Genomic DNA, 15,994 nt, shown 5'->3' on the forward strand with positions numbered 1-15,994 from the left:
CTATATGGACTACACAAAACATACAAAGAACATTTACCGCTTCGACCAATTTCGTCCTCAACTAAAGTCCCATGTTATTACTTATCCCAATACATTGGAATCATTTTAAAAAATATAATATCTTCGGAATGATACACCATTGATACACTCTCAAGTCTTCCAATTCAAGAAAAAATACATAAACACCAAAGAAGACAAGGACAACATTAAACACCAATATTCAGTTGCAATTATTTAAAAACGTTCAGTTCTGTGATATAAGATTAAGTTTTTCTGTAATATTTTTATTATACATTTTTAATTATTTTTAAATTAAATAAATTATACCAAATCTATGTTTGTTTCTAAAATATGATCCTAACTGTTCAATCTTCAAATTCAATCCAATGATTGATTTTGAAAATATTTTTCAATACAATAACTTAAAAAAATTGTAATCCGCTTATAGAGCTACTTTATCCTTATATCACGCAGAGAAAAAATATAGTTGAACATTTTCACTGCAATCACTAAATATTTGCTACAATCATACAATTGTTCCCTCAAACATGTTTTTATTGGTTTCAACCACATTATTATTTCCACAATAAAAACCTGATCAATATTTTGTAGGAAAAATGTTTTTCATTAAAAAATCTGCAGTATGGTTGCTTTGAACAATCATACAATTATCAGAGGAACTATTTAATAGTTTCTGATACAATGATTGTTTGCATTAATAAAGTATTTTATGGTAACATACCATTTACATAGTTGTAAGCAATAATACTATGGTCGATTTTTTTTATCCATAATGTAATTATCAGAATCTTACTAACATTAAACATGACATGATTATATGGAATAATAACATTGTCATTTCGTATGTTGCTGTAAAGCTCCCACTATGCTTTCTTCAGTTTATATTCGGCAACGTTCGAAGTCGTTCGTACCAGTTTATAAATAAACGGGTATTGTGAAATAAAAGTGTTTGTCATAGTTTTTAGTTTAATTTTTACATGTGTCATCCTACACTTTAATGTAATATATACATATATTAGTTTAAGAAAATCTAAATTATAGAAATTCAGAAAATTTTTTGCATTTCTTGCAAAATGTCTGATTTTCTATTAAATATCCCGACAATGTAAACGTATAGCTATTCGTATTTATATTTTGTGTATGCGTTGGAATGCAATAAAATCATTTTTGAAATTAATAACGATATTTTTATGGCAACCATGTTATGTTTGTTGTCAACAAATAATTCTGCATTTTCAAACATTCATGCATACATACGCATTTCTTGATGAGAGTCCCGTTATTTTTTTTTTTTTTGCTTGCAAAAAAAGAACAGAATTTACGTCAGTTGTTCTGTTCTGTTTGTGCGAGAAAGTTGTGCGTTTAACAAAATCAATAAATGAAAGGTTTAAAATTTATAAAAACAATTTTTGGTGACAAAAAAGAAATTATTTGTGTTACATTTGACTGAGATAACATTTACCAATTGTTCCTAGATGAAGGTAAATATAAGAAATTTGATAAAACAAACACAAATGTGCAAGCAATTTTTATGTTTATTTATGTAATTATGTTTGTTTGTTTTTATTGCAGTTCGTAAAAGCTACAGTTTAAGAGATGTTAATGTAGACGTACTCTCTAAAGGTTTCAAGATAAAACCAAGCCATTTTTCGGATTTTGTTAAACAGTTTATTGGATCTACTGATTTTGTTCTAGACATTAAGCTGCCAAGTAAGTATTAGTTAAAAGAATCAAATTTATTTTTAATTGTAGAATTTTATATTTTCTTAATTCTAATTTTCTCAGGTATTGACGTTTGTGTATCCAATACGGACTCTGCATTTGAAAGTGAATCTATAGATTCGCCATCAGCAGAACATTTCGCAGCTGCTCATCAAGCAATATCCTGCATATTTCCTTAGGAAATTAGCGCCATCCCTGATATTAACCAATTCTTAAATGTTAAAACATTGGAAAATAAGGACCGCATTAAAAGGCTTTAATGGAATTTATTCTAAATAAAACCCCAAACAGACAGTATGTATGTATGTTTCTGTATCTAAAGAAAATAAGTTATTTTTGAATTGATTTGACGTACAATGTATGTATATTATATAATAAAATAAAATATATTTTAAATAAATAATGCATTTTATTCACAGGTACTTTAATGCATGTAACCATATTAGGTTTACCTGTATTATAACATGGTTAGACAGTATGGTTACATTGAACTATAACATGGTTATTTTTTAGCCATAGCATGATTGTTTATCTACCATAATATTATTAACTAGGACCATACTATGATTATTTTGAAAAATATTATGTTTATATTGGAACCACAGTATGGTTTCCCATGACCATGGTATGATTAGTTGAAGAACAATAAATGGTTAGGAACAACCATTACATGGTTAGTTGGGGACCATAGTGTTTTTGAAAGAGAACAATAATTATTTTTACGGTGACCATTGTATTGTTAAAATTTTAAATTTTATGCCAAAAATGTTATGTACGTTGCTTCAACCAAGTACTATGTTTGCTGCAGCCATATCCCTACCATAACATTATGCTCTTCGAATATAGTTGCTGCAACCATAATCCTTCTCTGCGTGATAGTACCGTGCTAACTACCTATTTGCTTTTTTGAATGTATCAATTGCTTAAGTAATATGTCTTTCACTTCTTATTTTTTACTTTTGTTACAGACTTTTTAATACTTTTACAGTAAGTACCCATTCTCTTTTAGTTTTTTATAATGCTGCTTAAAATGAAACACCATAACTCTTTAATGACACTATGGGTGTTTAAAACATTGGAGAAGCACAGTCACAGTCCTTATCTTGTAAAAAAATAAAGAAAGTGTCGTCCAATTTTGAAATAGATCCCAATATTTAAGATAGATCTTCGAAAGTAACATATACGTATACATATTTCCTATACCTGATTAGGTATAGCCTCATATAAGACCACCACCTGGCACTCGTCTATTAGCGAACGAGGTAGCTCTAATATTCAGTTTTTTAATCTTTTCTGGCAATACTCGTAATTTGGTTCATCGACGTAATCAGTAATTCCTTTCGCAACAATTTCAGGGAATCCAACAACAACGAACATCATCAAGTATTTTGATGATTGGAAAAAAAGTTTCCAATCAAATTAGTATTTCGTTTCAGTTCTTAGAAGATATAAATGCACTGTTTGTTATGATACTCATATAGTGGTATCCTTTGTGATATCCGGAACTTCACTAATCTCAATTCCTAATTCCAAACAAATGGGATGTAATTAAGCATTTTGGTTTCTTATTGGAAAAAATTTATCCATAAGAAAATAGAAGAACCACGTTTTAATCTATATATAGATATGTTGGTCGTATTAGGATTTGTCACAACTACCACCGACTTGTGCACTAATTAGATTTTTTCACTTTTCCAACTTAAATTAAAAAAATAATAAAGCTATAGAGATATGTAGAAAATGATTTTAAAATGAAAGTTTGACCCTTTCCTTTTTATCGATATGCATAATATAATAAATTGAGCTGCGCTCACAAAATAAAATGATAAACAAAGAAGTCTGGTTTAAATCATGTTTACATTAGATAAAATCTCTATTATTGGAAAACAGAACAGAACAATTGTGTGACACATTATTCAAATCTACATCAGCGGGCTGCAATGAGTACGAATTAAAGGCCTGCACAAGACGAATTGTATGAATTATGCTTTTTTCGACACACTGACTTTGTCTACTCAATCATGCGCTATGTATTTGATAGGCAATGACAACCAACAACATCCCCCATTTTAATTCATGTGTGCCATTGTCTAAGGTTCGATCGTGGCATGGCTGACTCGAATATTTGCATGGTGTTCTCCATAAATGCAAGGTGTCAACGATGACATCGAACCGTGTCATCGTCAAATTGTGTGTCATTTGTGTACGTGCGCTTAAATTGAGAGAGTGTGTGTGTTACTTTCGACGGTGAGGATGTGTTTTTGTGTGCGCTGTAATTTTGAAGTAACAAACACCGCGTAAATATAAAATTGAGTTCAATAACAAAATGTGCATAGACATCAACAAATGAATAGAAAAAATGAAATATTTACTGAACAATCCCAATTTATTGGTGATTATCATAAAATTTTGGTCATAAAAAAGAGGTATTGTTTGCCTATTTTCTATCTACATAAAGTGTTCTTTTAAAATTAAAGTTTGTGGGCAGAGATTTGACTCTCATTCAATAACAGAATATGCACAGAATTGAACAATTGAAGTATACAGTGTTGTTACGTGATTTACAGTAGCACTCATTCTCATTTACACCTCAATACCGGAGGCAAACATTTATGAAATTATAATAAAAATAAGAAAAATTTTCAGGGGATTATTGTTTTGTAATAAGGATTAACATTTTAGATTGTTTCGTCAATAACCACGAAATGTGAAAATTTTGTGTGAACCAATTAGAAGTGCTTTTAATATTTTAGTTTTCGCCAAAAAAATTTTTATTACAAAAAATTTATTTTTTCACATATCGGAAAAGCAGGTAGCGATTGCGCTTTGCCTTCATCACGTGTGTGTCTTTTTCGTTGGCAATTGTTTCATAATTGTTGTTGTTTTTTTGATAGAACATTTTTGTATGACACACTATTCAACATTTCCTTTTATTGGTCATTACACGTTATGACGATGGGTTTGAGTGTGACCGACATGACGAGACATCGAGCATTTGGTTGGATGTCACGTACTGTTATGCGTTTGATCAAACAGGACACAACATGACGAGCGTTTTCTCTCCATGGCATAAATAGAGAAAATTGTCACATTTGCAGCCCTTTAGTACGAACGAATAAATCACACTGGATCTCTTACATGATTTTTTGTTGATGCAGTCGTATGGTGTGATCTGAATGAAAATATCATGTCATCGTATTGAATCGCACACTCTATTTGAAGCACTTCACTTGTAATCAAACATGAGGTTTGAAGCGTTTGATTTAATGAGTTAATCGAACACCTGAATTAAAGTGAGCAATCACAACTGTGATTTGTTTCTTTCTGTTTACAATTTGTATCAATTTATTTAATGGGCCTTTTAGTTATTAAATGCTTAGTAAAATTAAAAATCATGATTTCGTTCAAGTTTGATCATTTGTGTTTTAATCAAATCACCCACTTTACAAAGAAGAATCAAACTGATAGATGATTGCCCTTTATGAATAATTCAATTTTAGTTCGTAAACAAATCATTCATATGAGCTGTTCGATTGCGAACACATAGCTTTGGTCAATTAGATATTATATCTGATCAGCTGATTGAGTTAGATTTTATTTCCACTAAGTGTGATCAAGCCTACCCAATCATACTCATTGCAGCCCTCTGATCGACATATTTTGTTCATTGCATGTTATGACGATGAGTTTGAGTCTGACCGACATGACGAGACATCGAACATTTGGTTGGATGTTTGGCACTGTTGTGCGTATGGTCAAACAAAGTATAACGCGAACGTTTTCCCTAAATGCCATGAATACAAAAATATGTCGCATTTGCAGCTCTCAATTTCACTTGGAAAAACACATCACAAACAATTAGATTTTGTATGCACATATCTATTGATCGGTTACACATAGTCTTCAAATTTGATATGTGTAACGGTACAAAAGAAATTTGCCAAATCGTTTTGACAACGGTCCGGATTTGTATATAGCTCCCATATGTAATTTCGGACGATTTGATGCACCAAATGCGCTATGTGTGTCAAATTTCAATGAAATTTGGAAAGTTTAGAATTAAACTTGCCTAATAATATTGAAACCGGTTTAGATTTGGGCGTGGTCTGCAAAAATGTGTACATTTACCGCACTTAAAGAAAGCGTGCGAATTTACTGCAATTGAAGGACTTGCGACCCGACACCACACTGTTATACATTTGTGAATTTTTTTGTAACAGACAAAAAGATGAAAAGGTGATCTTCAGAGAGTCACATTCTGAATCAATTTATCTGTCAGGTATTTTTTTGAACAATATACAAGTCGCATTTATTGCTCGACTGTGATAATTTATTAGGCCCAAGGAAGAGCCCTATTGAAATTGCTAATTATAGTTCCAGATTTAGTTGCGTAATATAATCCAAAATTTAAAAAAAAAATCTAGAAAATACGACCAAATTTAACCCATAAGTATGCTGAATAGAAACAACGAATAAAAGAGAAAGAAAAAAGAAGACAATAAATAGAAAATCAGTCATTTTTTCTCAATTTAGTAAATGTATAGATCCAGACAAAGCCATAACATATTTAGTGACTTTAACTCATATGTGTATTTAATTAATGAAAAAACTCTATCCATTCAATCACATGTTCTTTATTTTCACAGCCACACACTTGTGACTATGTAAATACCAGCTTTCGAAAATAAACAGTATGGTACTGTACCGTTCCTAGGTGGAGTGGTACACTAAGATAATGCACCGTACCGGAGCACAACCCTTAAAAAAAATTAGTGATACTGTACCGGGGCACAACGAGAATCGTACTGTACCGCAGTCGGAGCACTAAAAAACGTAGTGTACCGCACTCGGATCACTACGAAATCGTAGTGTTCCGCAGTCGGAGCACTACAAAATCGTAGTGTATCGCATGGCGGAACATTAAAAAAATAATATACCTGTAGTGTAACACATATGTGTTGTTTACGATTTGTGAGAAAATTTAGATGTTTGATGTTTTTGATAATGCAAAAATTACTAATACAATTTAATTTTATGAAAATAAAAGCTGAATTTATTTTATTTGTAACGTGTGTTTAGATTGGTTGCGAAAGAAATAAAAGGACCAAATCTGAAGTGATAATAATTTATATTTAACCATTGAAAATCGAAATTTTTAATTTTCTGCGAAAAAGGGTATTTTAGTGGCAAAGTGGAAAGTGAAAGTGACCACGCCCAATTTTGCGCCCATTTTTTTGATTTATCTAAAATCTTAATTTTTGCCCAAATCAAGGAGATATCTGTTCCACAGTTAGTATACGACGGAATCTTGACTCTCCAACCCTCCCCCCAACCCTAGATATATATATATATATATATATATATATATATATATATATATATATATATATATATATATATATATATATATATATATATATATACATATATATTTACAAAAAAAAAATATATATATATACATATAGAATATCCTTAGCTTTACATTAGCTATTTTTCTGTAATGTATTTGGTCCATTCAAACAACAAAACCGAACTTTAATCAAATATTTTTATTAGGATTGAATACAATCGTCAATGGTTATGATTTTACAATTGTTAGGCTACAGGTTTTTTAAATAATGAATCCTGTGTTTTGATTTTCGATCTATATTTCGATTGGAATCTTTAATCATTTTGAAGGAACTACAATTAAAGGTTTTAAAAGAAAGAACAGTGTTGGCATGTTTGTTCGTAGTATTTTGTTGTTTCAAAATAGTCAGGCTTAATCCCATTATTGTTGTTTTTATAAAAACAACGTTTGTTTATTAGTGGAGAAAGATGGTAATGTTAACCAGGGGGTAAGGCAAGTAATGTTAACCTAGGTTTCGGAAAGAGCAACCAATCCTCATCAGTTCCCTCGTTTTTTGTCTGTGATATTCTCCCCAGGAGTTATTTTCTGGTCAGGCAACGCCCGTTCAAAGCCATTGTTTCTGTGGGAAACACTTTATCACAGCCTGTTTCAGTTAATATATCTGATACAACTGAGACCGTGCGTGAACAATCCTATGCCAGTGTTGTGACACGTCCAGTCCCGGTAATTAACTTGGATGTACGGAAAGTGGTGAATAATCCTGAGGTTATGAGTAATGATAGTGTGGTTACTGAAAAAATTCACAATCCATTCAAGATGGTTAGGTATCTTCCTACATCTGACGTTTAACTGACACCTATCGTTAGTTCTTGTCATTAAAATTGTATTTGCGTCCAAGTTTGCATCGGAAACAGTGGCTGATGATATGATTTATTATATAAATTCAAAAATAGAGTAAGATTATTTTTTGAGATTTTATAAGTCTCAATCTTCATTTTCTGAAATTATAACTTCCTTCATAATTGTAGTGCTTGAAAATGTTTATTAAAATTAATTTTAAAAGAATTTTGGCCTGCCAGGACATACATTAAAGAATTTTTGGAGAAATCTGATAATTTAGCTCATTTGCCTCTAAGATCAGATTCATTGTTAAAAAAATGATAATCCTCTTTCTATTTGTTATCAGACTGTAAGGGGTTTAACACAAACTTAGCCCGCTTATATTTCGACAACATTGGTTTACTATGTCCAGCGTCGTAGTTGAACCTTTCGGTTCAACGTTTTTTTATAAAGGGTGTCCAATTGTGAAATCTGAATAGTAAAATAATACCAAGTATTTTCTTGCATAGAATTGAAAAAAAATGATGTGGAGGACATGTGGATTCAACAGAATAGCGACATATTTTATACAATCCAAGAAACAATTCAATCACTGCATCAGTCATTTCACGGTCGTGTTATTTCGCGTTCTGGATACCTAGATCGTGCGATTAAACACTTGTAGATTTTTTTCTTTTGGGGGTTTTGAAGTCGATGCTTTACGCGAATGAGCCGACGACGGCTCAAGCCTTAAGAGGAAATTGAACGCTGTACTAATAAAATACCGCAGCATTTATGCAAAATGTCAGCAGCCAGCAAATCTTGTTACGGCCATCTTGTTACATTACCTCATTCTGTCTACTTTGCGATATAATAAAGTTTCACGATTTTTTCAATATCTGTGTCCACCTTAAAATTTTAGATTCGTTCCAACATTTGGTGTTAGGCCTTTTTGGTAGTTAAAATGCACAACTTGTTCAGTTTGATATAATTCATACATCGTCCAAAAATTTTCAGACTTTCAAGTTTTTCATTTTTCGGAAAGAATAATACGAAAATGATTGCCATTTACACCAAATAGTTTTCAAAATCTTTATTTTTTTTGTTGAGAAGGATATGTAAAACCATTGCACAATGGACCCACATCTAATTTGTATTTCAACCTCTCCATATGTAAACCCTAGAAACCAACAGTGACCTAAATATCAAATTTCAGTATTCAAGCCTTATCCACTCACTCAGGGGCAAAGTTAGTACTATTTAGTAATTTTCGAACAATCATAGTATGGCTTCCATATCAAGTTTCAGGATTTCAGCTCTATCCTTTTCTTTTCGTACAGTGAAAGTAAGCATTTTTATAACAATCTTCTTACAGGGTGAGATAAAAAAAACTGCAACAAAGTCCAACGCCATAACTTTTACATTTTTTTATTTTATTGAGTGAAAGCAAAAAATGTCGGAAATATCATCAAACTTTAGAATAAGTTTAGATTTGTTCAAATTGGTCACTTAGGCACGAATTATGGCCTTCAAACGGCCAATGAAACCGTCACACGCTGCCCGAATGTTGCTCTGCGGTATTTTGGCCCATTCCCGACGAAGCTCTTGCTTGAGGTGATCAACGCTTTGGTATTTTTTAGTGCCAACCTTGCTTTCCAAAATACTCCAGACACAATAGTCCAACGGATTGGTATCCGGATTTTTTGTGGCCATTGTGCGCTGGAAATGGAGCAAGGAACCTCATTTTGTAACCATTCTTGGGTGGCGCGTGCTGAGTCCTGTTGGAATGTCCAAAGTCTGCGAGCAAAATGTTTGCGTGTCCAAGGGTTTAATACACCCTCCAGAATATTTTCGCGATAATATTCGGCATTTATTCTGATGCCACGGTCGATTAATACGAGCGGTGTAAGTTCTTGCAATTTTTTGACATTTTCAACGGCTTTACCCCGAGCTCATTTTTCAATATTTGCCGAATGGAATATTGCGATATGTTCGGCCACTGCGACGCGGGTTTCGACCAAGTCGCTTCTTTACTTTTCGAATCATTAGTTTTTTGTTGCTGTTTTCTTCCGTCCACTTCCTTGACGTCGGGCTACGCTACCAGTATCACGGTAACGGGCGATGGTATGAGACACAAAAGATTTATTCACATTTAAATGCTGGGGTGCTCTAAGGATAGCCACTTGTTTATTTTTCAGCCAAATATAAAGGAATCACGCTTGAATTCCATCACGAACAAATTTTTAGAAATGACAGCAGTCTGAAGTAGGTTGCAGTTTTTCATCTCAACCTGTATAGATTCTATTCTAGGATTCTTTTCAAAAAATCTTCAATAACAATAATATAATTATAATAACAGCAGACAAACGCAACAAGACGGTAATAATGTACATGGAGGAAAACTCATGCAAAGTAAAAAAACTATAAGATGATAAAATGACGTATAAACTAATAAGAACTGGTCCAACAATGAAACCCCAAAGAACAAGCAATAATAAAAACGAAAAGGAAAATAATAGATTAATTTCTCATTCCGCTTAGCTCCTGGACTATATGGACTACACAAAAAATACAAAGAACATTTACCGCTTCGACCAATTTCGTCCTCAACTAAAGTCCCATGTTATTACTTATCCCAATACATTGGAAACATTTTAAAAAATATAATATCTTCGGAATGATACACCATTGATACACTCTCAAGTCTTCCAATTCAAGAAAAAATACATAAACACCAAAGAAGACAAGGACAACATTAAACACCAATATTCAGTTGCAATTATTTAAAAACGTTCAGTTCTGTGATATAAGATTAAGTTTTTCTGTAATATTTTTATTATACATTTTTAATTATTTTTAAATTAAATAAATTATACCAAATCTATGTTTGTTTCTAAAATATGATCCTAACTGTTCAATCTTCAAATTCAATCCAATGATTGATTTTGAAAATATTTTTCAATACAATAACTTAAAAAAATTGTAATCCGCTTATAGAGCTACTTTATCCTTATATCACGCAGAGAAAAAATATAGTTGAACATTTTCACTGCAATCACTAAATATTTGCTACAATCATACAATTGTTCCCTCAAACATGTTTTTATTGGTTTCAACCACATTATTATTTCCACAATAAAAACCTGATCAATATTTTGTAGGAAAAATGTTTTTCATTAAAAAATCTGCAGTATGGTTGCTTTGAACAATCATACAATTATCAGAGGAACTATTTAATAGTTTCTGATACAATGATTGTTTGCATTAATAAAGTATTTTATGGTAACATACCATTTACATAGTTGTAAGCAATAATACTATGGTCGATTTTTTTTATCCATAATGTAATTATCAGAATCTTACTAACATTAAACATGACATGATTATATGGAATAATAACATTGTCATTTCGTATGTTGCTGTAAAGCTCCCACTATGCTTTCTTCAGTTTATATTCGGCAACGTTCGAAGTCGTTCGTACCAGTTTATAAATAAACGGGTATTGTGAAATAAAAGTGTTTGTCATAGTTTTTAGTTTAATTTTTACATGTGTCATCCTACACTTTAATGTAATATATACATATATTAGTTTAAGAAAATCTAAATTATAGAAATTCAGAAAATTTTTTGCATTTCTTGCAAAATGTCTGATTTTCTATTAAATATCCCGACAATGTAAACGTATAGCTATTCGTATTTATATTTTGTGTATGCGTTGGAATGCAATAAAATCATTTTTGAAATTAATAACGATATTTTTATGGCAACCATGTTATGTTTGTTGTCAACAAATAATTCTGCATTTTCAAACATTCATGCATACATACGCATTTCTTGATGAGAGTCCCGTTATTTTTTTTTTTTTTTTGCTTGCAAAAAAAAGAACAGAATTTACGTCAGTTGTTCTGTTCTGTTTGTGCGAGAAAGTTGTGCGTTTAACAAAATCAATAAATGAAAGGTTTAAAATTTATAAAAACAATTTTTGGTGACAAAAAAGAAATTATTTGTGTTACATTTGACGGAGATAACATTTACCAATTGTTCCTAGATGAAGGTAAATATAAGAAATTTGATAAAACAAACACAAATGTGCAAGCAATTTTTATGTTTATTTATGTAATTATGTTTGTTTGTTTTTATTGCAGTTCGTAAAAGCTACAGTTTAAGAGATGTTAATGTAGACGTACTCTCTAAAGGTTTCAAGATAAAACCAAGCCATTTTTCGGATTTTGTTAAACAGTTTATTGGATCTACTGATTTTGTTCTAGACATTAAGCTGCCAAGTAAGTATTAGTTAAAAGAATCAAATTTATTTTTAATTGTAGAATTTTATATTTTCTTAATTCTAATTTTCTCAGGTATTGACGTTTGTGTATCCAATACGGACTCTGCATTTGAAAGTGAATCTATAGATTCGCCATCAGCAGAACATTTCGCAGCTGCTCATCAAGCAATATCCTGCATATTTCCTTAGGAAATTAGCGCCATCCCTGATATTAACCAATTCTTAAATGTTAAAACATTGGAAAATAAGGACCGCATTAAAAGGCTTTAATGAAATTTATTCTAAATAAAACCCCAAACAGACAGTATGTATGTATGTTTCTGTATCTAAAGAAAATAAGTTATTTTTGAATTGATTTGACGTACAATGTATGTATATTATATAATAAAATAAAATATATTTTAAATAAATAATGCATTTTATTCACAGGTACTTTAATGCATGTAACCATATTAGGTTTACCTGTATTATAACATGGTTAGACAGTATGGTTACATTGAACTATAACATGGTTATTTTTTAGCCATAGCATGATTGTTTATCTACCATAATATTATTAACTAGGACCATACTATGATTATTTTGAAAAATATTATGTTTATATTGGAACCACAGTATGGTTTCCCATGACCATGGTATGATTAGTTGAAGAACAATAAATGGTTAGGAACAACCATTACATGGTTAGTTGGGGACCATAGTGTTTTTGAAAGAGAACAATAATTATTTTTACGGTGACCATTGTATTGTTAAAATTTTAAATTTTATGCCAAAAATGTTATGTACGTTGCTTCAACCAAGTACTATGTTTGCTGCAGCCATATCCCTACCATAACATTATGCTCTTCGAATATAGTTGCTGCAACCATAATCCTTCTCTGCGTGATAGTACCGTGCTAACTACCTATTTGCTTTTTTGAATGTATCAATTGCTTAAGTAATATGTCTTTCACTTCTTATTTTTTACTTTTGTTACAGACTTTTTAATACTTTTACAGTAAGTACCCATTCTCTTTTAGTTTTTTATAATGCTGCTTAAAATGAAACACCATAACTCTTTAATGACACTATGGGTGTTTAAAACATTGGAGAAGCACAGTCACAGTCCTTATCTTGTAAAAAAATAAAGTGTCGTCCAATTTTGAAATAGATCCCAATATTTAAGATAGATCTTCGAAAGTAACATATACGTATACATATTTCCTATACCTGATTAGGTATAGCCTCATATAAGACCACCACCTGGCACTCGTCTATTAGCGAACGAGGTAGCTCTAATATTCAGTTTTTTAATCTTTTCTGGCAATACTCGTAATTTGGTTCATCGACGTAATCAGTAATTCCTTTCGCAACAATTTCAGGGAATCCAACAACAACAAACATCATCAAGTATTTTGATGATTGGAAAAAAAGTTTCCAATCAAATTAGTATTTCGTTTCAGTTCTTAGAAGATATAAATGCACTGTTTGTTATGATACTCATATAGTGGTATCCTTTGTGATATCCGGAACTTCACTAATCTCAATTCCTAATTCCAAACAAATGGGATGTAATTAAGCATTTTGGTTTCTTATTGGAAAAAATTTATCCATAAGAAAATAGAAGAACCACGTTTTAATCTATATATAGATATGTTGGTCGTATTAGGATTTGTCACAACTACCACCGACTTGTGCACTAATTAGATTTTTTCACTTTTCCAACTTAAAAAAATAATAAAGCTATAGAGATATGTAGAAAATGATTTTAAAATGAAAGTTTGACCCTTTCCTTTTTATCGATATGCATAATATAATAAATTGAGCTGCGCTCACAAAATAAAATGATAAACAAAGAAGTCTGGTTTAAATCATGTTTACATTAGATAAAATCTCTATTATTGGAAAACAGAACAGAACAATTGTGTGACACATTATTCAAATCTACATCAGCGGGCTGCAATGAGTACGAATTAAAGGCCTGCACAAGACGAATTGTATGAATTATGCTTTTTTCGACACACTGACTTTGTCTACTCAATCATGCGCTATGTATTTGATAGGCAATGACAACCAACAACATCCCCCATTTTAATTCATGTGTGCCATTGTCTAAGGTTCGATCGTGGCATGGCTGACTCGAATATTTGCATGGTGTTCTCCATAAATGCAAGGTGTCAACGATGACATCGAACCGTGTCATCGTCAAATTGTGTGTCATTTGTGTACGTGCGCTTAAATTGAGAGAGTGTGTGTGTTACTTTCGACGGTGAGGATGTGTTTTTGTGTGCGCTGTAATTTTGAAGTAACAAACACCGCGTAAATATAAAATTGAGTTCAATAACAAAATGTGCATAGACATCAACAAATGAATAGAAAAAATGAAATATTTACTGAACAATCCCAATTTATTGGTGATTATCATAAAATTTTGGTCATAAAAAAGAGGTAAATATTGTTTGCCTATTTTCTATCTACATAAAGTGTTCTTTTAAAATTAAAGTTTGTGGGCAGAGATTTGACTCTCATTCAATAACAGAATATGCACAGAATTGAACAATTGAAGTATACAGTGTTGTTACGTGATTTACAGTAGCACTCATTCTCATTTACACCTCAATACCGGAGGCAAACATTTATGAAATTATAATAAAAATAAGAAAAATTTTCAGGGGATTATTGTTTTGTAATAAGGATTAACATTTTAGATTGTTTCGTCAATAACCACGAAATGTGAAAATTTTGTGTGAACCAATTAGAAGTGCTTTTAATATTTTAGTTTTCGCCAAAAAAATTTTTATTACAAAAAATTTATTTTTTCACATATCGGAAAAGCAGGTAGCGATTGCGCTTTGCCTTCATCACGTGTGTGTCTTTTTCGTTGGCAATTGTTTCATAATTGTTGTTGTTTTTTGATAGAACATTTTTGTATGACACACTATTCAACATTTCCTTTTATTGGTCATTACACGTTATGACGATGGGTTTGAGTGTGACCGACATGACGAGACATCGAGCATTTGGTTGGATGTCACGTACTGTTATGCGTTTGATCAAACAGGACACAACATGACGAGCGTTTTCTCTCCATGGCATAAATAGAGAAAATTGTCACATTTGCAGCCCTTTAGTACGAACGAATAAATCACACTGGATCTCTTACATGATTTTTTGTTGATGCAGTCGTATGGTGTGATCTGAATGAAAATATCATGTCTGAATCGTATTGAATCGCACACTCTATTTGAAGCACTTCACTTGTAATCAAACATGAGGTTTGAAGCGTTTGATTTAATGAGTTAATCGAACACCTGAATTAAAGTGAGCAATCACAACTGTGATTTGTTTCTTTCTGTTTACAATTTGTATCAATTTATTTAATGGGCCTTTTAGTTATTAAATGCTTAGTAAAATTAAAAATCATGATTTCGTTCAAGTTTGATCATTTGTGTTTTAATCAAATCACCCACTTTACAAAGAAGAATCAAACTGATAGATGATTGCCCTTTATGAATAATTCAATTTTAGTTCGTAAACAAATCATTCATATGAGCTGTTCGATTGCGAACACATAGCTTTGGTCAATTAGATATTATATCTGATCAGCTGATTGAGTTAGATTTTATTTCCACTAAGTGTGATCAAGCCTACCCAATCATACTCATTGCAGCCCTCTGATCGACATATTTTGTTCATTGCATGTTATGACGATGAGTTTGAGTCTGACCGACATGACGAGACATCGAACATTTGGTTGGATGTTTGGCACTGTTGTGCGTATGGTCAAACAAAGTATAACGCGAACGTTTTCCCTAAAT

At 31.6% G+C, this 15,994-nt stretch overlaps 2 protein-coding genes and 1 long non-coding RNA gene across 4 annotated transcripts in view; 2 read left to right on the forward strand and 1 right to left on the reverse strand.

The window, feature by feature from the left end:
• Positions 1-15,994, reverse strand: part of LOC101888324 (poly(U)-binding-splicing factor half pint) — a 209,251-nt gene that overhangs the window by 164,171 nt on the left and 29,086 nt on the right. The window lies entirely within an intron of this gene.
• On the forward strand, positions 1,369-2,076 carry LOC131803599 (uncharacterized). Its single transcript, XR_009342678.1, has 3 exons — positions 1,369-1,502; positions 1,594-1,731; positions 1,807-2,076. It is a non-coding gene; the product is annotated as an uncharacterized LOC131803599 (long non-coding RNA).
• On the forward strand, positions 11,827-12,455 carry LOC131803598 (uncharacterized). The gene is made up of 3 exons (XM_059124987.1): positions 11,827-11,966; positions 12,058-12,195; positions 12,271-12,455. The coding sequence occupies exons 1-3, from the start codon at positions 11,864-11,866 to the stop codon at positions 12,384-12,386; spliced, it is 357 nt and encodes a 118-aa protein (XP_058980970.1). The 5' UTR covers positions 11,827-11,863; the 3' UTR covers positions 12,387-12,455.

This window comes from Musca domestica, unplaced genomic scaffold (genome assembly GCF_030504385.1).
Source record: "Musca domestica strain aabys unplaced genomic scaffold, Musca_domestica.polishedcontigs.V.1.1 31, whole genome shotgun sequence".
Lineage (NCBI taxonomy): Eukaryota > Metazoa > Arthropoda > Insecta > Diptera > Muscidae > Musca > Musca domestica.

What these genes read in the sequence shown, in the direction of transcription:
- LOC131803598 (XM_059124987.1), top strand. Translation starts at nt 11,864, where the DNA reads ATGAAAGGTTTAAAATTTATAAAAACAATTTTTGGTGACAAAAAAGAA. An exon ending in CCAATTGTTCCTAGATGAAG is followed by an intron (nt 11,967 to 12,057) that starts GTAAATATAAGA and finishes TTTTTATTGCAG; the next exon opens with TTCGTAAAAGCTACAGTTTA. An exon ending in TCTAGACATTAAGCTGCCAA is followed by an intron (nt 12,196 to 12,270) that starts GTAAGTATTAGT and finishes TAATTTTCTCAG; the next exon opens with GTATTGACGTTTGTGTATCC.